Consider the following 22,754-nt stretch of genomic DNA (forward strand, 5'->3'; position numbering starts at 1 on the left):
GTATCATATGGTAGTATCATATTCGACACAGCTCCCTAGCATTCTTTTTGATATATACTGGTCAAGGGATTGCCATATGTTTTCAAAGTTAGAATTTTTGGTGGTATTTTCTCTGCTGTTGCTAATTCAAACCTATGAATGAGGCAGATCATGCTCCATCAAATGTAAAATTTAATACTGCATTTGTCTTTTAGTGACTCCGAATGACCCTCATCGCAATATATGCAGTAAACATTTTTAAGATTATTAAAATATAGTTATGTAAATAGTGGTATCATATTATATCTTCCTTACTCAGAGCTTTTTTTCAGACTTCTCACAGAGATTAAAGAATTTTTTTTTCTTTTACAGGCTTGAATGGGTGGAAATATTGAGCCTCGAACCCGGGAGTGCATGTATGCCAACCTCATCTCTGGGGAATGTGTGTGGGATCCACCTTCAGGAGTCAGGATAAAACGTACCAATGAAAACCAGTGGTGGGAACTTTTTGATCCAAATACTTCTCGGTTCTATTACTACAATGCCAGCACCCAGAGGACTGTGTGGCATCGGCCGCAAAACTGTGACATCATTCCACTGGCCAAGCTCCAGACCTTAAAACAGAACACAGAGTCACCCAGAGCATCAACAGAAAATAGTCCCGGAAGAAGCAGTAATGTTAGCAGGGAGGGCAGCACTAGCTCTTCATTAGACCAAGATTTTGAGGGCAGTGAAAAGGCACAGGAACAGGCAAGGTCTAATCGACAATCAACACAGTACACTGTTATTAAAGAAGAAACCGAAAGGTAAAATCATGCTGGTCAATATTCTAATGTAAAGTACATCATTGATTTTAGAAAATGAAATGAATGGGTTAGTTATTCTGATCTTACTTTGAAATTAGTAGAAAATAGTTATTTGATCTTAAGAATTTGTAATACCCATTGTGGTATAATTGTAGTTTTTATTTTAACAGCAGAGAATTGATCAGGAGGTGAACCTATCTCTTTCAGGATCTATGATCATCTGTTTGTTTTGCTATCAGGTCCTCGCAGAGGGTCTCCAGCGTCTAAAGCCACTATTGCCCGCTGGCTCAAAGAAACTATCTTTTCAGCTTAGCTGCTTGCCGGCCGGTCTCCGCCTGTAGCCTTTAAGGCACATTCTACCAGAGCGATTTCTTCCTCTTGGGCTGAAACTGGAGCACTCTCTTGTCAAGAGATATGCAGTGCAGGAACATGGGCTTCTAAGCTCTCTTTTGCCTGACATTACAGGCTGGATGTGGCTGCTAGGAGGGACGCGCATTTTGGAGCACAAGTGCTAGCGCGTGGTGTGACCTGTTCCCACCCTATATAGGGATTGCTTTGTTACATCCCATACGTAATGGATTCATCTGCTTGATGACAAGGAAGGGAAAATTAGGTTCTTACCTTGGTAATTTTCTTTCCTTTAGTCATAGCAGATGAAGCCATGAGCCCTCCCTGTATGATTGTCTGTATGCTGTGAATCTGTTTCAGGTTCTGTTCTTGTTTCCTGAAGTTCCTTCCTTGGAGAAAGTTGGAAAACAGTCTTCAGGATTCATGTTCACTTATAGGAGGATGAGTCCATTCCCTCCAGTTTATGTTTTGGGAGGATGAGTTTGTTCCCTCCAGGAGGTTGCGTGTATCCCCTGCAGTTATACAATAAGGAGGACGAGTTTATTCCCTCCAGGAGGATGTGTTCATTCCCTCCTTTTGAGTCATGATGCCCTTGTTAAGGGGCCATCGTTCACTGTGAGGAAAGTTCATTTTATTCCCATTGTGGTTTGCCATACTGCTTTGGAAGCTTCAAATACAGAAGAGGCAGTGGAGCTGGCTGGCCATGAGGCACTGTGAAAAGTTGAGTGCTCTCTATCTCCCCCTGCTGGTTGATGGACACAACAGCATCAGCCATGCAGCCATCGCCGAAGACGGCGGGAAAATTCAAAATGGCGGTTTCGCGCCAAAAACGCCCCGATCGCGGGCCCACCCCGGAGGAGTTAGAAAACACTCTTACCTCACCGGACCGAGTATCACAGCTCCGGTCCCATAGAAGAATCAAAGGAAAACCTCTCTAGCTAACAGCTAAAACTAGAAAGAAACTGACTGATAAATCATTTATCGTTTATTTGTTTACCATCACTTCTTGCACAGCTAGTCAGAAAGGTTTACAAAGCAAGTAATAAAACGTACAGAACTAATTAGTGTCCAATGTTCCCGTAATAATCCATATGGGAACAGATTGATGGGAACATTGGACACTAAAGGGTTAATTAAGACCTCCATTAAAAATAGGAAAGAAACAAACATTCTCCGAGGACAAGCAGGCCATTAATTCTCACAAGTGGGTAACGTGGCGCCGCATTGCCTGGTCTGGAGCTTATAACAAGCTTTACAAAGCTTTGTGGAGTGCGAGACACTTTCCACCATGCATGTGTGAGTGCCTTCCCATCTGCCATGAGAGCACGGTTACTGCAGTTCTTTTTCTACTGCGTTGAAGAGAGGCTGTTTTTTTTTTTTTTGTGTCTCTTCACGGGTCTGGTCTGGAAGAGCTTCTTTACGCTTTTCACATTCTTTTTTTGTGGACATTTTTTGTGTGTTTGTGTCCCATTTTTTCCTCTTCCCTTATATTTTTAGATTTTTTGTCCAATTTTTAAGTTTCCTTTGTTTTCCACGTTGCTAGGCCGCATTTAGGCCTTGACTTTGGCCAGATTTTTCCATTTCTTTTCCTTGTGCTTTGCCCCTTTTTTCGGCACCATCACTTCATTTGATTTTCCATCCATGTCCACTTAAGTTTCCAGTGGCTTAAATGCTGTACCCGGTGCAGTCAGTATGGACATCCATTCTTAGTGTCTTAGTGTTTAGGGCCTGATCATAGCTCTGTGTTTGGGTGAAGAAGCAGACCCAGGTTGCCAGAGAGGCTCAAAGTGCAAAGGTTTTTTGGAGCCAAGTCTGATCCATCGGGGTCGGCGGTGTCTGCATAAGGAGCAATGGTCCGCGTGGCTGCTACTGGACCTTGTGACACTGGGAGCAGTAGTACATTGAGTGGGTCTTCACCTGTCTAGATGCCAACTGCTGTGCAGGGCCCTGGGACTATCCAGCATCGGACCCGACCCCCAAGGTGACGTGAGGATTCAATGTCGGCACTGAGGAGTCTCGATGCCAAACATTGGGCAAGGCAAGAAGCATCGTCATTGATCTTCCTCGGCGCCACCAATACTGGGAGCTCTGGGATGCCAAGGGAATTGGCACCCAAAAGTGTTAGCGCCAGGAGGACTGCTTCCCATCTATCCAGGAGGTGCTGATGTGTCGGTCAGCTAGCAGCAAGGACCCAACTCCTGTCTCGACCCCCGGCAGTTCTGCAGCCTGTCTCAGAGCCAGTGCCCCAGTCTTTCCTGGTGTCGGCCCTCAATGAATGTATCTGGGCCTTCCTGAGCTGCTGGATGGCCTTTTGCAATGGTGTGCATCGGCATCAGGGTCCTTGCGCCTACCCTGCTGCCTGTGTAGCTCCGTTTGACACTCAGCCTGTGGTGAGGCCTCAGATGCCGGTATCACATACGGCACACAGTGTTGACAGCCACCCAAGCTGGTACCACCTTGACTTCGGTGGAGGAAGCTTCACTGGAATTGACGGTGGCAGACGACTCCTCAACTCCTCTCAAGGACATGGCTCGGTCTCAACCTATTCATTAGGAGTTGCTGACTGACACTGATGAGGATTGTTCATGGGAGTCTGAGGAGGATCTAAGGTACTTTTCGTGAGGATGAGTCCTATGGCAATCCCCTCTGAACCCTCCCCTTTGCTGGAAAGGAGAAAATCTCAACCGGAGAGCCTTTCATTCCCATCTTTTGTGATGAAGGAAATGGCTGAGGCTATTCAATTTCATTTGGAAGATGAGGACGAGCCCAGGGCTAAGATGCTCGAGGTCCTGGACTATGAGTCCCCTTCTAGGGAGGCTACGACTGCCCCTCTCCATGAGGTACTGAAGGAAGTCCTAATAGGAACTGGGAGTCCCCTCTGTCGGTCCTGTCCTGTCCAAGAAGATCGACATGATGCATCGGATTCACAGCACACCTGGTTTTGATAGGCCCAGTTGCATCACAATTCCATGTTGGTGGAATTGCTCTTGAGAGTCAGGAGTTCTAGAGACTATGCCTCAGAGCCCCCAGGCAGAGAGGTTGGGACCTTGGACGCTTTCGGGAGGAATATGTTCCAGGTCTCAATGCTCGTGTCCCGTATTCAACCATACAAGCTCTTATGAGTGTCTACATGTGGGACTTGGTGCACAAGCTGTTGGACTTGGCAGACTGTCTCCCACTGGAGCAGGGTCAATGGTACGCCAGTTGGCCAAGCAGCAGAAGGCATGTTGTAAGTTCTCGGCCAGGGGTGCCTGTGACACTTTTGACGTGACATCCAGGATCTCTGCTCAAAGTATAGGAATGTGCAGACTTCTCCTGGCTGTGTGTTTCTGACTTGAACAGTCGGTTCAGTAGAGGTTGGCGGATGCCCCATGCTGGGGAGATAACCTTTTTGGAGGAGAAGGTTGAGGAGGTTGTTGACCAGTTCATAAAAACACACTGATACCATCTCTTCTTTCTCCCGTCGAGCGCCTTCTGCATAAACCTCCTCATCTAGGAGGTCTGTTGGCAAGTCGAGGAGGGGTGCCTACTACCGACAGAGACGTAGGTACGCCACCTGTTCTTGCCAGCCTGTTCAAGCTCAACCCCAGCATGCTTGTTCTCATCAACAGCGTGTGGTTAAGGCCCCTGCTGCTGCCCAGTCAAAGCAAGGGATGAGCTTTTGACTGATTCCAGCAGAGCATAGCACTGTAAAAGTGTCCGTCCTGGACGGCTTGCCTATCGGAGGGAGGGCTGAAGTTTTTCTATGAAAGGTGGTCCCTTTATAACCTCAGATAGGTGGGTTCTGCAAATAGTCCGCCTTGGATACTCCCTCAGTTGTCTTCAAAAACCTCCAAATTGCCCACCGAGAGCCATTATTTCAGCTCTCGGCACAAGTAGGTGCTTGCAGAGGAACTCTCTGCTCTTCTAAAGGCCTATGCAGTTGAACCCGTTCCACCAGGGGAAGAAGGACAGGGATTCTATTCCAGTACTTCCTCTTGCAAAAGAAGGCAGGGGGGATGCGTTCCATCTTAGACCTAAGGGCCTTGAACAAATTCCTGGTCAAAGAAAGTTCAGGATGGTTTCCCTGGGCACCCTTCTACTTATGATCAGAAAAACGATTGGCTATGCTCTCTGGACTTAAAGGATGCATATACTCACATCCCGATACTTCCAACCCACTGGAAATATCTCCATTTTCAGCTGGAACATATCACTACCAGTACCGCGTGTGTCATTTGGCCTTGTGTCGGCTCCCAGGGTATTTACCAAATATCTAGCGGTAGTCACAGCATGCTATGCTGACTGGGAGTCCATAATGTTCCCTTACCTCGACGATTGGGTGGTGAAGAGCACATCAGAGGTTGGTGCATAGGAGTCCATGCAGAGGACTATCTGGGTCTAGAACTACTAGGGTTCATTATAAACTACCCCAAGTCCCATCTTCACTCAACAATTGCAATTCATTGGAGCCCTGTTCGATGCACAGCAGGTTCGAGCTTTTCTCTCAGAATCGAGAGCGGACACTCTCTGGTCGCTCTAGTTTCTCAGGTTCGAGCCTCACATCAGACCACAGCTTGGCAGATGTTGATGTTGGGCCACCCATAACACGTCTTCACGTGAGATCTGCCCAATGGACCCTAGATTCCCAGTGGTGTCAGGCTACAGGAGATCTAGTAGATGTCATCCATTTGTTTCCAGAGGTGGTTATTCTCTGCTCTGGTGGACTATTTGATCCAATTTGACCCTGGATTACCATTCCAAATTCCTCAGCCTCAAAAGGTACTGTATGACTGATGCACCTCTCCTTAGTTGGGGAGCTCATGTAGATGGGCTTCACACTCAAGGTACCTGTTCCCACCAGGAAACAGGTCTTCAGATCAATCTTCTGGAGCTCCAGGCGATCTAGAACGCTCTAAAGGCTTTCAAAGATCGGACTGTCCAACCAAATTGTGCTCATTCATACAGACAATGAGGTTGCAATGTATACACCAACAATCAGGGGGGCACCAGATCATGGGCTCTGTGTCAGGAGGCCGTCCAGATGTGGTGCTGGGCTCGCCAGCATGGCATGTTCCTTTGGGCCACTTATCTGGTAGTCAGAAACAACAGTCTGGCCTACGTGCTGAGCAGTAGTGCTGTCCAATTCACGATTTGAATCAATTTATATTGGAAAAACATTGGGAGTTCCGATCCGGGATTTCCCCACATCCCTCCCTCCCTCCCACACGCTGTCACCCATGCCGCTGCTTCCTTCCCTCCTGCTGTCACACAAGCCGCTGTCATTGCTTCCCTCCCTTTTTCCCTAATGCTGTCACCGAAGCCACTGCAGCTGCCAAAGGTTTCTCTGTTGTTAGCGCAGGCAACAAAGTCTCTCTATTGGTGCGCATCTGGAACAGGAACTGACATTGGGGTGGGACCGGCAGCCGAGCCAAGCAAGCCAAGTATAAGGAGGTTTACTAGACAGGAGTGGAAGTGAGCCACCTATCTAGTCCACTGTAAGCAAGTAAGCCAATTTGGTTAATCTGGGTGTCCACTCCCCCGCGCAGCCGTCATTGCTCAAAACAAAGCAAGAAAACCTATGAGCAGCTGCTTCCACGTTGTTGTTCTTTATTGTTGGTCTACATCAGTAAAAAGTCTAAAGCTGTTTCAGTTGGATAGGCAGTGCCTTAGGTGGAGGAGAAAAGAAATAATTGAATATCACTAAAACAGCTTCACAAATTATCGTAGCTGGTAGAAACAACAATTATAAACTGTAGTTTGTGCCCATTTTTCTTCACTGTTCTTCTATACAATACAGATGGCCAGATTTCAGTGAGGATATCCTGTTTCCTGATAGGTTTATTTTAACTGTTGTATTCTGCCATGGGAAGCCTGGTGTTATAAAGATGATGGAATATATTGAAATTAAATGGAAGTAGAATTAAACTCCCCTTTCATTGGGGCACATGGAATCTCATCTTCATCTGTTTTGTAGAAGTTTACCTTTTAGATACACAAATGGATTATTCTGTTTTGAACATGTTACAGGGACAAGCAACCCATTGGTTTAGCTTTGAGCAGCAGCAATAAAATCACAAAGAAAGGTTCACCTGCTGAACTTGACTATGATCTTGCCCAAAAACTCGTTTTATGTTTTGCAGACTTTTGAGGAAGCCACAATAGTATCTGAAGAACAGTACGTTTCTGTGTATGCCAGCCACCTCTGTGCCCTCAGAATTTTTTCTGCTTCTGGACAAATTATAGCTGCAAGACGCAGTTGTTTGAAGCCAGCTAAAGTGGACAAAATGATTTTTCTTAATAAAAAACGGAAGATGTAGGACTTGACCAAACTTCACTTTTCACATGATGTAACACTGCATGGCGTGCTCACACTAAAGTTTGCCTTAGTTCAATTGCTGCTGACTGTTTTTTTTTATTTTTTACCCTGTGTGTTATAATATTAGCATGTGGTCCTCACTATTGCAAGTTAAATCGAATCAAATTGAATCGAAAAACCAATTTTTTTTGAATGAATCGAAATGTACTGAATCAAAAATATTTTGATTGAATCGTACAGCACTACTGAGCAAGATTATGCAACTGCACAAGTGGTCCCTCAATATGGGCATTACCTGTGAGATCTTCCGAGTGTGGGGCACCCCCTCGGTGGATCTGTTTGCCACTCAACTGAATCACAAAGTCCCTCAGTTCTGTTCAGGCTCACAACAGACTAACGTCAGATGCCTTCCTCCTGCATTGGGTAACGGGTCTTCTATACGCATATCCTCCCATTCCTCTTGTAGGGAAGACTTTGCTGAAACTCAAGCAAGATCACAGGACCATGATCTTGATCGCACCTTACTGGCCACAGCAGATCTCGTTCCCTCTTCTTCTGGCATTATCCTCCGACAAACTGTGGAGATTGGACTGTTTTCTGACACTCATCACGCAGAATGAGGGATCTCTTCTGCATCCCAACCTTCAGTCTCTGGCCCTCACAGCCTGAATGTTGAGAGCCTAGAATTTGCTCCTTTGGGTCTGTCAGAGGGTGTCTCCCAGGTCTTGCTGGCTTCCAGGAAAGATTCCACTAAGAGGTGTTATTCTTTCAAATGGAGGATGTTTGCTGTCTGGTGTGAGAGCAAGGCCCTAGATCCTCTTACTTGCCCTACACAGACGCTGCTTGAATATCTTCTACACCTCTCTGAGTCTGGTCTTAAGACCAACTCCATAAGGGTTCACCTTAATGAAATGAGTGCTTATCATCGTATAGAGGGTAAGCCCATCTCTGAACAGCTTCGAATTGTTCGCTTCATGAGAAGTTTGCTTTTGTCAAAGCCCCCTGTCAAACCTCCGCCTTTGTCATGGGACCTCAGTGTCATTTTAACTCAGGTGATGAAAGCTTCTTTTGAGCCACTGAATTCCTGCCATCAAAAGTACTTGACCTGGAAGCCATTTTCTTGGTGGCTGTTAACTTCAGCTCGTAGAGTAAGTGAGTTTTCCTTAGCATCCCTCCGGACCGGCCCAGGATTGGACTGATGGGTTGTGCTCGCCTACCAGCAGGTGGAGACTGAGAAAAAAACTCTTGACTCTAGAGAGCCAATAAGAGCCCTGGTCATGTGACCCTAGCCTCAGTATTTTCTCAGTCTCCCAGCAGGTAGGAAGCGAGCCCATTAGTCTCTCTTTATAGGATTTATATCTATTTAGATTGGTATTCCAGTTTTAGATCTTTTCGCCTCAAGTCTCAATTCCAAAGCTCCTCGCTTCTTCAGTCGCCGAAGAGATGCAAAAGCGGAAGGGGTCGACGCCCTCTTGCAGAGGTGGCCCTCCGGTCTTCTTTACGCGTTTCCTCCATGGCCACTAATAGGTCGTCTCCTGCAGAGGATCGAGGAACACGGGGAGCCGGTAGTGTTGGTAGCACCGGACTGGCCTCGGCGTCCTTGGTATGCGGATCTGCAACGTCTGTTGGGGGCGTCTCCTCTCCGACTTCCAGTGCACAAGACCTTGCTGGTACAAGGGCCCGTTCCTCATCCAGACCCGGCTCGATTTTGTCTTACGGCCTGGCTCTTGAACGGGCCCGCTTAGCTAAGAAGGGTTTCTCAGCTCCAGTAATTTCCACTATGCTTCGCTCTCGTCGGCGTTCCACCTCTCTGAGCTATGTTCACACCTGGAGAATTTTTGAGGCTTGGTGTACAGATGCTGGCATTGTTCCTTTTCGTGCATCGGTGCCTCAGATGTTAGATTTTCTGCAGCGAGGCTTTGATAAAGGACTTTCGCTTTCTTCTCTAAGAGTGCAGACGGCAGCTCTGTCCTGTTTCAGAGGAAGGATTCGGGTTAAGTCTTTGGCCAGTATTCCCGAGGTGGCCCGGTTTTTGAAGGGAGTTAGTCTTCTTCGTCCTTCGGTCAGGCCAATCTTTCCATCTTGGGACCTTAATCTGGTCCTTTCGGCTCTAACGAAGCCGCCTTTTGAGCCGTTACTAGCGTGTTCTCTGAAGGATTTGACGCTTAAGACTGTTTTTGGTGGCTATTGCATCAGCCAGGAGAGTCTCAGAGTTGCAAGCCTTTTCCTGTAGATCTCCGTTTCTGGAATTTTCTAAAGAGCGAGTGGTACTTCGACCTGTTTCTTCTTTTTTACCCAAGGTCGTGTCTCGGTTTCATATGTCCCAGTCGGTTTTCCTTCCTGTGCTAGGATCGGCCTCAGGCATGAGGGAGCAGCAGAACTTGCGTACTCTGGATGTTAAGAGAGTTCTTAAAAGATATATCGCAGTTACGGATGATTTCCGTCGCTCGGACCATCTTTTTATCCTTTTCGCTGGGCACCGCAAGGGCTTGTCAGCTTCTAAGCCCACTTTATCTCGGTGGATTAAGGAGATGATAGCGTCTGCTTATCTTTCAGCAGGCAAAACGGTTCCTGAGGCGCTTAAGGCTCATTCAACACGAGGGCAGGCAGCCTCATGGGCGGAGTGCTCCTTGGTGCCTCCAGAGGAGATCTGTAAGGCGGCGACTTGGTCTTCTCATCATTCCTTCTCTAAGCATTACAGACTTGATGTTCAGTGTCGTCAAGAGGCGGTCTTTGCATCCCGAGTGCTCACAGCGGGTTTGCTGGGGTCCCTCCCGTAGGACTACTGCTTTGTTACGTCCCATCAGTCCAATCCTGGGCCGGTCCGGAGGGATGCTAAGGAAGGAGAAATTAGACCTTACCTGCTAATTTGCTTTCCTTTAATCCCTCCGGACCGGCCCAGGCCCCTCCCGTGTGCTAGTTTTCATTCTACATTGCTGTGTACAGATATTCAACTGTCGTCTTCAGAGCTGTTCTGCAAGTTAGACAGTTAAAGGATTTGCATACTGTTCTCCAAGTTAAATGGTTATATACTTCATTATGTTATGCAAGTTGAACAGTTTCAAGAATTTCATAGTTTTATGTTATGCAAGTTGAACAATTTAAACAAGTACAAAAATCTGTACATAATTGGCCATACCTCAGCTCTGAAACGAGTTGTTGGTGAGCCTTCTGTCACGGCTAAGCCGTAGTTGTAAGCACGTTTATCTGGTGCTTCCTGGCTGCTTGGATTCCTCATAGCACAGAATATAGGTTCTTCTTTTCCTTTCTGCTTTGTTATTCAAATACTGAGGCTAGGGTCACATGACCAGGGCTCTTATTGGCTCTCTAGAGTCAGAGTTTTTTTTCTCAGTCTCCACCTGCTGGTAGGCGAGCACAACCCATCAGTCCAATCCTGGGCCGGTCCGGAGGGATTAAAGGAAAGCAAATTAGCAGGTAAGGTCTAATTTCTCCTTAGGCCTTAGTAGTGGATGCACATTATACTAAGTTTTCATCATAACAGAGTAGTCCTCCGCACGCACCCTAAGTTCCTTCCAAAGGTTGTGTCAGAGTTACATCTGAACCAGTCGATTGTCTTGCCAACATTTTCCGTGACCTTATTCCCATCTTAGCAAAAGCACTTTGCACACCTTGGACTGCAAGCAAGCATTGGCCAACTACGTGGCGCGAACAAGGCCCCACAGACAGTCCGCCCAACTTTTTCTTTCTTTTGATCCCAACAGGATGGGGGTCACCATCGGGAAGCGCACAATCTGTTCTAATTGGCTGTCAGATTGCATTTCCTTCACTTATGCCCAGGCTTGGCTGACCCTGGAGGGTCTTGTTGTCAGAGCTATGGCTGTGTTGGTAGCCCACTTGAAGTCAACCTCCATTGAAGAAATTTGCAAGGCTGTGACGTGATCTTCAGCTCACACATTCACATCTCATTACTGCCTTGAGCAGTATATCTGACGCTATAGTCGGTTTGGGCAGGCAGTGTTGCAGAATCTGTTTAGGGTCTAGAATCAAACTCCACTCCCCTAGGCCCATTTTATTCTGTTTCAAGCTGCACTCCCACTCAGTTTGTATATAGTTTCAGGTTAATCTGAGATATGTCCTTGCTGTTGGTAGGCCCAGTTGACCAATGTTTGTTGTTTTCGGTGATCCCGCATGCTAGAGATGCCCCGCTTGTGAGAATTAATGGCCTGCTTGTCCTCAGAGAAAGCAAAGATACTTACCTGTGAAGAAAAGGCTAGACGAATTTTACATTTAATATAAGATGTTTATTCACCTCTTAGTTTACAATTTACTGTATAGCATCAATGGTCTATACAGGAAGCATATCTGCACCAGCAAGCAATGTACAGGCAAAGAAGTCAGAATGCTTGCTACATATTTGTTCTACCCTGCTTATATACTGTTTTTCTTTGCTATATGACTACTGACATCACGTGCATGCTGTACCATACCATAAATTTTTGATCTTGAGCAGAACATGCTGCGTCTATTCCCGCTTTCCTTTTCTCACAGACAGTCAGGCGCCTTGCCCGTTTTTCTTCATACTTCAGCACATTCTTTCTCCAGGGGGAGGTTGCATTAATCACTGTCAGCACTTCCTGCTGCTGTGACCTTTTCAACTCTTTCCACTTTATATTTTTTACAATCCTCCCTTGAGACCTGCTCTGTCAGGTCTCACACTCTCTTATGTGCGTGCAAGTATTCTTTTGGGTCTGGTACTGGCTTCCTTTTGTCTGCGAGATTAGAAAATAGGACATTCATACACACACCTCCTCTAATCCTCCCCCTCAGTATTTGTGGTATGCTGTGCCTGCAAGCTCTGTCTTTTCATCATCTTTATCATACGTCTTTCAATATTTTGATTTCAGTTACCATTGTCATTAAAAGCGCCCTGGCACATCTTTTGAAAACATGCTAATACACATGGTACACAGCATTAAACAGATTCAATTGTACTAGGGTACAAAATTTATATTTCTTTGGTAATGACGTATATAACTTATAATCACACCACAGATAATCTCCTAGCCGCAATATATTCAGCGAGGTGAGATTTGAATACAGACAGTGAGCTTCATCAAAGGGAAGTACACTGTCATTCTTACTTTTCATATAAGAACAATTATAAGGATAATGCCTAATTGCATTAACTGATGTGGCATTAAAAATTACACAAATTAAAAGCATATTCCAAGGTGCTAACATTCATTAAATCAGTTGTTACATACCATTAAGTTAAAGTCTTATTGCAGCTTGTTTTATTGCCACACTTTTCTTTGGTGGCTGTGACATTTACAATCACTGTACTTCCTCCTATAGACCAATTACCTGTTACAACATCGTGCGTGTAATTGCATTTTATCGGGGGGATGTTTCCAGTCGCCGTACTATTAATCAGACACCAAAATGATGTCTGTGGATACTTGTCCGTAAGCAAGGCTTGCTTATAAATAGTCTCATTTGTCCAATGAAGGTTTCCATCATCCCTTACACAGGTATTATTGGGATAACAGACATGGTCCACCCAACTTTATCATTGTAGTCCCATACATCATAGCTGGCAAGGACAAGGATGATGTCAGTCGGTGGGCACATATGATACAATCAGTCAAATTCATGGCCGCTGTAACAAGTCTATTCTCATATGTGTTCATTGTCCACCCCGTTGAGAAAATTAACAAACAACAACATCCCAATACCATCATGTTTAGGGACATGATGTTTGTTTATTCTTTGTCCACTTCAATATTATTAGTTCGTCGAATATCTGATAAATGTATCCAAGAAGTATGACCTTCCAGACGGGCAGCGGTCTGAGTTAGGGCCGTGATAGCAAAAGGCCCTACATACACAGGATCCTTCCACGTTTTATGTGTAAAGTTCTTTCGTAGTACTAGATCACCTACTTTAAAAGCACAAACATCATTATTCCCTACTTGATGTGACACATTGGTACGAATCATGTCACTGGTCAAATTTAGCATTGGTTGTAGTTTTTGCCAATACTGCGTAGTGTTTTCCACATTTACAGTTTGCATGGGAAAAAATTGACGCCCCGTCTGTATCTGGAATGGGGACAATTTTGTACGCCCATTGGGTTGGGCCCGTATTGTCATTAATGCTAATGGCAATACATCAAGCCATGTATATAATTTTCCCACCATTTCTTTATTGAGAGATTTTAGTAAGACTCTCAACTTTGTTTTTAAAATGCCATTGTAGCGCTCCACCAAACCATTGGAGGTGGGGCGATACACTGATACTTTTCTGTGTGTTAAGCCCATAATCGTTTCCATTTCTTTCAAAATACTGTTATTGAAATGTGTCCCGTTATCAGAAATTATTCTAGACGGACACCCATGTCTTGGCATAATGTGAGTTACCAGGCATTGTACCACCTCATGTGCTGTCTCCCTTTTACATGGAAATGCTTCTATCCACCTTGAGAAAGCATCCACCCAAACTAACAAATATCTTTTTCCCTGCACTGGAACAATCATATCAGTGAAATCAATGTACCATTCCTTAGCTGGGCCTTCTGGTATTGGAAGTGTCCCAGGCGATATTTTAGGACCTCTTTTAGGTATGTTAATATTACATACCATGCAATTCTGCACAACCTGTTGAATCAAGTTATCAATTTTCAAAGTCCAAAATCTTTGCTCAAATTGTTGTTTCATAGTTTCTTTGTTCCAATGCATGGTTGCATGCCACTCATTCAATACCTTAATCACCTGGCTCATTGGCATGCAAGGTAATTCTTCTTCCTCATTAAACCATTCACTTCCCAATTGCATACATCCTTTCTTCAACCATTTTTCACTTTCCTGTTCCTCTGGCTGCCACATTTCAATCTTATCTACATTCGTAAGTGGCCCTTCCTGTGTCTGTCTAGTATTATACAAGATCTTTTCACTTTGCTTAACCACCTCCGTTGCTGCTGCATCAGCCATTGCATTACCTAGTGCCTCAAAGGTTGGCCTTTCAGTGTGGGCCGGGGTCCACACAACTGCCGTTTTCCTACCTTCTCGTTCCCGTCTAGCCAAAATTTCAAACAGCAAATTCCAATATGTGTAATGTTGTAGATTTTTACCTGCACTAGTTATCATCCCCCTACGTTGCCATTTTAATATATGATACTGTAGTGAACTTGCAACGTAACCACTATCAGTATATATGGTGACATTTTGAGTCATATCAGTTTGTTGTAAGGCCGTAATAACGGCCAATAGTTCAGCATGCTGTGCAGTATGGTCAGGAGGGGTTTTATATTGTACTTGTGTTATCTTTGTTAGATTCTCATCCACCTGCACGCAGGCAAAGCCTGCAACAGTCCTTTCACAAGCTCCATCTGTAAACCATATCAACCCATCAGACAAGGGTTCAAAAGTAAGACAGTGAAATGTAGGGATTTCTATAGTATCAATCTCAACCTCCTGATTGACAGGAAAAAGCAGATCTATCTTATTTCTCTGTTCTTTGGTTAATGGTATTATTCTTATATCTTGTCCTAAAAGTACTGCTTGATATTTTCCAAATCTAGTGGCTGTCAATGCCGTCTGGCTAGGGCTCAACAGCGTTTTAATCGTGTGGTTGGTATGTATTATAATAGGAACAAAAGGCATTTGTGCCCTCCATTTGCCTACCGCCGCTACAATAGCAGTCAATAACTTTGGTATTTCTTTCATTCCCTTTTCCACATGATTAAAAGAGCCTGATAAAAAAGCTACTGGTGTATTTACTTCATTGTTTTGATTAATCATGGCTGCCCAACTGTTTCCCATGTCTTTTACCCATAGATGCACAGGTGATTGGATATCTATTACTGCTAAGGGTCCTGGGGATAACAAATCCCTCACAATCTTAGCCAGTACTATCTTATCCTGCTCTTCCAACACAATTAGTGTATTCTTTGGTGTGGCTGCAGGCAGTTTCAAATGTTTATAAAGTCTCATTACTTTTTGTGTATAATTTGGTATCCATTGTCTACAGTAATTTAACATTCCCAAAACAGCATGTAACTGGGTAACTGTTTGCGGTACCGGAGTCTCATTTAAAATAGATATAACTTCCGGTATAATGAACTTATGTTCTGCTGAAACATTTTGTCCTAAAAAGGTGACAGTAGACTGAGCTACAACACATTTCTCCTTATTACATTTATATCCTAACTCTCCTAATAACAAAAATAATTTTCTAGTCCATTCTAGGCATTCTGCTTCAGTCTCAGCAGACAGTAGAATATCATCTACATAGACAAACAATGACACCGTGTCAGGCAATCGACTCATGAAATCCTTTAAATCCATCATTAGTTGTTTCGAGAATACCGATGGACTATCAGTAAAGCCTTGCGGCATCCTAGTCCACCGGTATGCCTCATTCTGTACTATAAATGACGTCAAATCCCTAGACTCTGGATGAAGAGGTATTGAAAAGAATGCATTAGACAAGTCAATGACAGTATTGTACGCATATATATTCTGGGTATGCAAAAGAGTAGCGGGGTTCGCACAAATCGGAAATTGATTTTTTGTAACCTCATTTAGCTCTCTTAAATCATGTACTATCCTTACATTGTTTTCCCCTTTCGGGACCGGAAACAATGGGGTATTGTACGGGGATACTGAAGGTTCAATAATTCCACATTTCAATAATTTACCAATGTGTTCCAGGGTTTTGGATACTAATTTAGGTCGTATGGGGTAAGGGTCTTGCTTCGGCCCCTGTGCCCCTTCTATTAATTCTATCTTATGGGGTTTTGCATTTACGGCTAGTCCATATGGTGAATCACTTGTACTCCAAATATGTTGCGGTAATTCTTCCATAACCCTTACTTTATTTTCATTATTCAACTGTTGGACCATGGTGAGCAAACTTGGTATTTCTTTATCTCCAAAATCTAAACACAGTCCTAATCGAGACAACAAGTCTCTACCACACAAATTTACTGGGCAATCGGGTGCCACTAAGAAGGGTACCACAACCTCCCTTGAACCGTGCGGTTGGCATTCCAGGCGCACCAGAGTCGGCTCCGTTAGCCTTTTTCTTTGTTCTATCCCCGTAAATCCCACTGTTGTTCTATACTGATTTGAAAGCTTAACTCCCTGTGGTTTTGCACATAACACAGAGGTACTCGCCCCTGTATCTATCAAAAATCTCACAGGAGTTCCATATTTTCCAATTGTCAATGTAATAAAGGGCTCCCTTGTGTCTAACCTGAAAATCATTCCCTCTTCCTGACACTGGTCCGCTTCCAGTCAATAGCATTGGTCTGGAGTATTCTGCCAAGTTGGAAAGGCATTCACAGTGCCCTGCCCCTGTGATTGCGTTGCCGGCTGCTGTATTGCAGTCTGCGGGGCATTCGCAGGTATCCCTACTACTTGGGGCATCAATCTTTGCTGCGTCTGCATTTGTACTTGGGCCATTCCTGTATTCTGATAACATTCTGAGGCATAGTGACCATATTGCTGACATCCCCAACATTGTACATGTGCCCTCCTATTAGGTGATGGTCCTGATCCTTGCATCCCTCGACCTCTACCCCTTCCTCTAACCATGCCTCGTCCCCTTGGTTGGTACGGCCGGTTATATCCCGGTTGTACATAGTAAATGACCTGTGGAGGTGGAGCAGAGGGCGTCACAATTGTTTCCTGTTTTTTGTTTCTATCCTGTTCCTTGCTTTCCAAATCCTTTAACTGCATAGTCATTAACTTAGAAGTTAATTTAGCATGTTCTTTCTGAGGGGTCTCTATCATTTTACGATGCACATTACTAAAATGCATCAACGTCTCTCTTATTTCTGGCCACGGCTTTGAGGACAGGGCAATGACAGCGTCTAAATTCTTACGCATAATATCAGGCAGTGTGGACATGAATAGGTGTAAAAATACTGCTACATTATGGTCCACATCCGCATCTTGCCCTGTTTGAGCCTTATACAAATTTATACGTTTTGTCAAATGCGCCGAAAAATCAGTTTTAGGGTCCCATTTATTTGCCGTTATGGCTGAAAAATCAATCGTGGTTGGATACATCACATGCAGAGCTGCAGAAAGAGCAGCCTTAATATTTCCTACATATACATCCCCATCCGCTGTGTGTGACATCAGACGCTGATACCCGCATTGTACCGCAAGCTGAGGTATACTGACGCCCGATGCCGCACACAGGGCTTTAAAATCTCCAATAGTCAATTGAGTTCCTGCTGTTGCCTGTTCTATTCCATCTAACCACATACGGGCTCCCTTCACTATACTGGGAATTTTTGCAACTAAAGTTGTAACATCTACGGGGGTGTATGGTTTGTAATGTCGTATTCGGTTGCCAGCCGCGTCCACCCGTGTCATAACTGGCATGACCTGTTCACTGAAGCTGGAGGCCATTGCCCCACAGACTTCCTGCTTTTGTTCTTCTTCCAAATCACATTTTATTTTGTGGAACCAATTATCCCAGAATTCCAATCCCTCTTTTACAAATGTTCCACTCCCTATACCCGGGCAATATTTGTTGACAGCCTTTAATAATTCCAGAATGTCCTCATGTGTACTAGGACCATTTTCATCGCACGGCAAGGGGAGCCGTTTTACATTTAACAAGTGTCTAGTAGCCCCCCACCATTCCTCACCATATTTAGTACTATTCAGTCTCATAAGTTCTGCAGCCACATGCGTGCCTCGAAAAATTGGCCTGGGGGGCCCTGGGGTTAAAGATGTTGGCATAGTTTTTGTTCGCTTATGAGTTGGGGTTGACATGGTCATGGGAGGCTCGGAGTACATCCGCAGTCGTCCCTCAATTTCAAATTGTGTGGCTAGGTCATATTGCTCTGATGTAATTAATGTTTTCAAATCAGGGTAAGTGCCTGATTCTGCGCTAGATTTCCTTTTTCTTTCTGTCTCACCCGTTTTTCCTCCTTTTTTTGTTCCTTAGTCCCTACATCACTGACCTCATTATCCCCTCCCTTTGAACCGTCTTCATCACTGGAGGGGTCGTCTAAAGCAGAAAATCCCTCACACGGTTTAGGGCGCTTCTGCTCTCCTTTCAATCCTTTGTCCCTTATTGGGCAAAGGGTTTCTCGTGTAATTCCACCTGACTCATAAGGAGGTGGCCGTTTTTTATAATTTTCCTGTTCTTGTTGTATTTTTTCTACATCTGCATGGAATAAATCAGCCGCGACTGAAAATAAATTCCAAATAGTAAGATGTTTTTCTAAACTTTTCTGCTTTTTCTTATTTTCCTGTATGTATCTCAATAGAGACAATAATTTTGGGCGAGCAAACGATCCATACTGAGACCAGCTCAAAAAAGAATCTTTTGCATCATATTTGACCCATTTCACATGTGTTTTTTCAATCTGTTTTTTGTCTAACGGGAATAATTCTATGACGTGCTGCAAAGGGGTGCATTTTTTTGAACTATCTAAATCTAAATACAAAGTGTATACAGGGGGCTTTTCTTTCTTATCTGCCCCTTTCCCTGCCATTTTATTCTGACTATTACAATTTCTCCGATATAACCACAACCTACAAAAATATACTAGGGTGCTTAAGCAAAAAATATATACAAAAAAGAGAACTACAAAGGAAAACAAATATACAAAAAGAAAAGTCAGTGTGCACTATTACTCACGCGTCTTCTTATTTCTTTTTAAGCAAGCCCAGGAGTCATCACCTGTATGTCCACGTCAGTAGGTTGATCACTCCCACGTCAGTGGTGCACAGAAGTCAGGCTAGACAACGCTTGCTCTCAAAATCCTGTAAAACTTTCGTTAACAACAAACACTTAATTTGTCATTCGTCTCGCCCTTTCGTTCCATGTGCGGCATAAGTCCTGCCGCGGTCGCCACTTTGAAGAAAAGGCTAGACGAATTTTACATTTAATATAAGATGTTTATTCACCTCTTAGTTTACAATTTACTGTATAGCATCAATGGTCTATACAGGAAGCATATCTGCGCCAGCAAGCAATGTACAGGCAAAGAAGTCAGAATGCTTGCTACATATTTGTTCTACCCTGCTTATATACTGTTTTTCTTTGCTATATGACTACTGACATCACGTGCATGCTGTACCATACCATAAATTTTTGATCTTGAGCAGAACATGCTGCGTCTATTCCCTCTTTCCTTTTCTCACAGACAGTCAGGCGCCTTGCCCGTTTTTCTTCATACTTCAGCACATTCTTTCTCCAGGGGGAGGTTGCATTAATCACTGTCAGCACTTCCTGCTGCTGTGACCTTTTCAACTCTTTCCACTTTATATTTCTTACACCTGTAGCAGATATTCTCCGAGTACAGCAGGCCTTATATTCTCACAAACCCTCCCACCTCCCCTAGGAGTTGTCTCCTATATTTAAATTTTATTTTTTCATGCTGTAGTATTTAACGTGGTAACTGCACCCTCGCGGCAGGTGGGAAGGCACTCGCGCATGTGCGGTGGAGTGTGTCGTGCTCCACAAAGTTCTGTAAAACTTGTTAAAAGCTCCAGACCGGGCATTGCAGGCCGCATTACCCACTTGTGAGAATATAAGGCCTGCTTTCCTCTGAGAATACCTGCTACAGGTAAGTATCTTCTCTTACCTTCCATACAGGAAAAAAACGAAAAACAGCCCAACCAACTTAAATATCGATCATACACCAATCACACACTGTAAAAGGTTGTGTCATCTCAGTTGAGGGTTCTGTACAGCTACTTTGCAGAAGAATTCATCACCATTGAATGTCAAAAACTATTTGAAAATAATGTTTAGTGCTGTACGGAAAAGAGAATATGATTGTTCTAATCTAATAGGTTGAGGTAATGTATTCCATAATGCTGGTGAAAGAAAGTAAAAAGTCATTGTGCTCATGGATTCCCACCTCACTCTAGATGGTTGGGTAGGACCAGTCTGTTATCAGTAAGCGAGCAAAAAGTTCAGGCAGGTGTGTATGGAATAAGGCGGTGAGATAGGATGGAGTAGCAGTATGAAGAGCCTTATGTGTCAAAGTTAAGATCTTGAATTTTATTCTGTACTCAGTGGGAATCCAGTGAAGACGTTGCAGAAGAGGAGTTGTCCTATTAAATCTGGAGGCTCGACAGATAATGCGATAAGGCGGTGAGATAGGATGGAGTAGCAGTATGAAGAGCCTTATGTGTCAAGATCTTGAATTTTATTCTGTTCTCAGTGGGAATAAGTCGGTGAGATAGGATGGAGTAGCAGTATGAAGAGCCTTATGTGTCAAAGTTAAGATCTTGAATTTTATTCTGTACTCAGTGGGAATCCAGTGAAGACGTTGCAGAAGAGGAGTTGTCCTATTACTGCAGGCTCGACAGATAATGCGGGCCACAGTATTTAGAATGGTTTGTAATTGTTTTAAATTGTTACAGTAATCATGTTGTATAGTAATGTATACATATGATAGAGTACATATGTATTGAATATAACTGTCAAAGAAAATAAAATGATGTCTTTACAATGTCAGAGATCTGAGGGCTAAAGGATAGAGCAGAGTCAATGATCACCCCAAGATACCTAAAAGAAGATACAGGGACAATCTGTCTGCCAAATAGTATTGAAATTAAAAATGCTATTGGACTTGAACCTGTGAACCAGAAGGCTATTGTTTTGTCTGGATTCAAAACAAGATGGTATTCCCTAAGCCATCTGGCTACTTCCTGGAGACAGGCCTGAACTGGTTTTTTTTTTATTTGCATGAAGTCTTTATTGAACAGGATAACGGTACAATATTGCCTCATACATATCAAACAAAATGAACTACTATTATTCTTTAAACATGCAAATGTAAAATTCCTTTTTCACTCCAGTACGCCATCCAGTAACATCGTATATGAACCTCTATAAACTTCAATGTTTTAAAGTACATTTTCTGTAGCTTTTACATATCAATAAGACCCCCTTGCCACCCACACCCTCCCAATCATTACCATATCTTATTTTATACAGTTCACAGGTTAAACAATTATGCTTAATCCTTGGAAAACGTTTCCCAAATGGATTGCCATCTGTTTAGCTGGGGTTTTCTTTCAGCAAGCAGACGCTCCATCTCACAGATATATTTCAGCTTATGGAGCCATTTTTTGATTGAAGGGACCCCTGTCTGCTTCCAATGAGATGCTATGACTATCTTTGCTGCCCCTAATGCCTGCCGCACCAAAATCCGCTGATGCAGTTTTAAGCCTACCATCTTTGCAGTAAACAAGAAAAACTCAGGGGACCATGGAACTGCATATCCCACCCAATTCTGCAGCCAACTCTGAACTGATTTCCAGTATGCTCGTACTTTGATACAGCTCCACCACACGTGACCCATAGTCCCTTGCTGACCACATCCTCTCCAGCACAAGCCCGATGTACCAGGGAAAATGCGCCAGATACGGCCCGGAGTAAGATACCACCGAAACAATACCTTCACCGCATTCTCCTTGAGGGGTACATGCAAAGACACACCTATCACCACCCTTTCTATTCTCTCCCACTCGGTCTCCCCCAGGGCCACCCCCAGCTCCCGCTCCCAACTAGTCCTGGGTAGAGTATAGCGAGCAACCTGCGCATTAATGCTCCTATATATACGGCCTATCCATCCCCTTGAAGAAACAGACTTAGCACAGATCTCCTCTAACTCTAATGTTTCCCGTTGAAAGACCTGACTGATCGCTTTTGTTGTAAGGAGATGTTTAAGTTGATGATATGCAAATTCGTCTCCGTCCCCGACAGTGTATCGGGCCTGCAGCGTCGTAAATGACAATATTGAATCCTTTTCTATTAATTGGCCCCAGGTCTTCAACCCCCCTTTATACCACCGTGTAAACGGTCCAACTTCAGTCCCAGGCAAGAACAATGGGTTGAATGCTATAGGTGACATCCATGTAAGGACACATTGCCCCTTAGGAAATAGACTATCCCAATAGTGAAAGGTGACACACATGGACGGACACACCCCCTCCCCTATCTCCCGAAACTTCCTAGGCAACCACATAAGCGCCCCCAATGGCGTCGATCCCAAGGAATGCTGTTCCATAGACACCCACTGTCTATCAGGGTATTCCTGGTACCATTCAATAGCAGCCTTCCCCTGGGCAGCCCTATAATACCAGATAAGATTTGGGACACCTAGTCCCCCTCTTTTCTTGTCTTGATAGAGAAGCTTACGTGCTAAACGCGGACGCCTGCCTGCCCAGACGAAACGCATTATAGAATCCTGTAAGGAAGCAAGGAAACGCCTGGGCATCATCACAGGCAGCGCTTGAAACAAGTATAGCAACCTCGGCAGCACGTTCATCTTAACTATTGCTATCCGCCCAAACCAAGAAAACTCCTGATCCCCCCCA

At 44.2% G+C, this 22,754-nt stretch overlaps 1 protein-coding gene across 1 annotated transcript in view; it reads left to right on the plus strand.

Annotated features, from left to right (window-relative positions):
* Positions 1-357: 357 nt before the first annotated feature.
* LOC115460235 (rho GTPase-activating protein 39-like) overlaps positions 358-22,754 on the plus strand; it is a 58,283-nt gene continuing 35,886 nt past the window's right edge. Inside the window, exon 1 of the mRNA XM_030190052.1 lies at positions 358-785. Coding sequence (XP_030045912.1) covers positions 358-785 — 428 coding nt within the window. The remainder of the gene's footprint in view (positions 786-22,754) is intronic.

The sequence above is a fragment of the Microcaecilia unicolor genome, chromosome 1 (genome assembly GCF_901765095.1).
Source record: "Microcaecilia unicolor chromosome 1, aMicUni1.1, whole genome shotgun sequence".
NCBI lineage: Eukaryota > Metazoa > Chordata > Amphibia > Gymnophiona > Siphonopidae > Microcaecilia > Microcaecilia unicolor.